Here is a 1,964-nt window from a genome sequence, read left to right on the forward strand (position 1 = left end):
TGGGGAGCTCCTCCAGCAGCAAACACCCCGAATCCCCAATTCCCCCGGGGACTGAGGTGCTGTTTCCCCTGCCAGGCTCTCCCCAGGCTGTCCCACCTTGCAGATGAGGCGTGGGATGAGCAGCAGCACCAGGACACAGTCGTGGTCGCCGCCGTGCCGCAGGAAGCTGTCGGGCATGAAGGAGGTGAGGAGGGACACGTGGCGGTTGGCCTGCTGCACTTCCATCTGCCGCAGCTCCATCTCGATGGCCTGTGATGGGGGACACCCAGAGCCGCTCAGGGGGGGAGGAAATCATGGAATTCTGCTCCTTGGAGAGTCTGGGATCTCCCAGTGCACCCAGTGCCACCCCCTGGGCCATGGGTGGGGATGCCTCCCACTGTCCCAGGGTGCCCCAGCCTGGGTTTGGACACTTCCAGGGATGGGGTAGCCAGAGGTTCTCTGGGAAATCCATTCCAGGGCCTCCCCACCCTCACAGGGAACAATTCCTTCCCAATATCCCATCCAGCCCTGCCCTCTGGCAGTGGAAGCCATTCCCTGTGTCCTGTCCCTCCATCCCTTGTCCCCAGTCCCTCTCCAGCTCTCCTGGAGCCCCTTCAGGCTCTGGAAGGGGCTCTGAGCTCTCCCCAGAGCCTTCCCTTCTCCAGGTGAATTCCTGAATCCCTGGCTCTCCCAGCTGGCTCCAAAGTCATGGAATGGTTTGGGTTGGCAGGACCTTAAATCCCATCTCATTCCACCCCATCCAGGGGCAGGGACAGCTCCCACCGTCCCAGGGTGCTCCCAGCCCTGTCCAGCCTGGCTTGGGACACTTCCAGGGATCCAGGGACAGCCACAACTCTGGGAATACCCTGGAGCCCGTCCCAGGGCGTGGATGAGCCCACCCTCATCCCCTGCTGGCCCTACCTTGGCGTGGGCTTTCGTCTCTGCAAATTTGATCTTGAAGTCGAACATTTCGGGGGGCGGCTGCTGCTGCTTCTCGGCAGACGCTTCCTGCTGGCTCATCAGCTCCCGGTTCACGTCCTGGGGACATGGGGACATGGGGACACGGAGCTCAGGGACCCCCAGCCCCTCCCCACACCTCCTCCTGGGGGGCAGCACCCCGTGAGGCACAGGGGAGGGAGAGGCACCAAGTGTCAATATCCACAGCTTCATTGCCCTGAATGGAGATCCCTGAGCCCAGGGCTGGGATAACCCCCACAGGGAGAATTCCTTCCCAATATCCCATCTAAATCTCCCTTTTCCCAGTGGGAAGCCATTCCCTGGGTCCTGTCCCTCCAACCCTTGTCCCAAGTCCCTCTCCAGCTTTCCTGGGAGCCCCTTTAGGGCACTGGGAAGGGCTCTGAGGTCTCCCTGAAGCCTTCCCCTCTGCAGGCTGGACACTGCCAGCTCTCTGCAGGACGAGGCAGCGGGAGGGACCCGGTGGAAGCTCCACGAGGAACCCACCCAGCCCCACGCCGTGTCCTGCCATGCCCAGCTCCACAGGACATCCCCATGGGATGCTCCCTCTGGCTGTCCTGGCCACGGGCTGAGCTCCAGGAGGAGCTGGGGGTGTCACCTGCAGGTGAGCCGTGAGCTCCCGGTACTTTTTGATGGTCTGCTGGTAGTCGGCCACGGTCTCCTGGGCGGCCTCCACGCGCTTCTCGGCCTCTCGCACGCGCGCCGTGGCCATGTCCAGCTGCTCCCGCAGCTCCAGCTCCGTCTCCCGCGCGTTCTCCTGCAGCTCGTCGTTCATCTCGTTCATGGCTTCCTGCGGGGACAAAGTCACGCCGTGCGGCTCAGACGTGTCCCAGCGCTCCGGAGAGCGTCCCAAAGTCCCTGTGGATCTGCAGATCCCCGTCCTGGCCCCTGGAGCAGCTCTTATCCCAGGGAGTTCTGCCTTACCAGGTCCCCGACGGTCTCACGCAGCTCCCGGACCTTCTCCTCCAGATCCAGGTTTCTCTCTGTCAGAGTCTCCACCATCTCCTCAG

The 1,964-nt window shown here is 63.1% G+C and overlaps 1 protein-coding gene across 1 annotated transcript in view; it reads right to left on the reverse strand.

The window, feature by feature from the left end:
• Positions 1-1,964, reverse strand: part of DCTN1 (dynactin subunit 1) — a 61,153-nt gene that overhangs the window by 15,363 nt on the left and 43,826 nt on the right. Inside the window, exons 14-17 of the mRNA XM_033511592.1 lie at positions 1,879-1,956; positions 1,553-1,744; positions 901-1,017; positions 53-249 (exon numbers count right to left, since the gene is read on the reverse strand). Of these exons, the coding sequence (XP_033367483.1) occupies positions 53-249; positions 901-1,017; positions 1,553-1,744; positions 1,879-1,956 (584 nt within the window). The remainder of the gene's footprint in view (positions 1-52; positions 250-900; positions 1,018-1,552; positions 1,745-1,878; positions 1,957-1,964) is intronic.

This window comes from Parus major, unplaced genomic scaffold (genome assembly GCF_001522545.3).
Source record: "Parus major isolate Abel unplaced genomic scaffold, Parus_major1.1 Scaffold372, whole genome shotgun sequence".
NCBI classification, from domain to species: Eukaryota; Metazoa; Chordata; class Aves; order Passeriformes; family Paridae; genus Parus; species Parus major.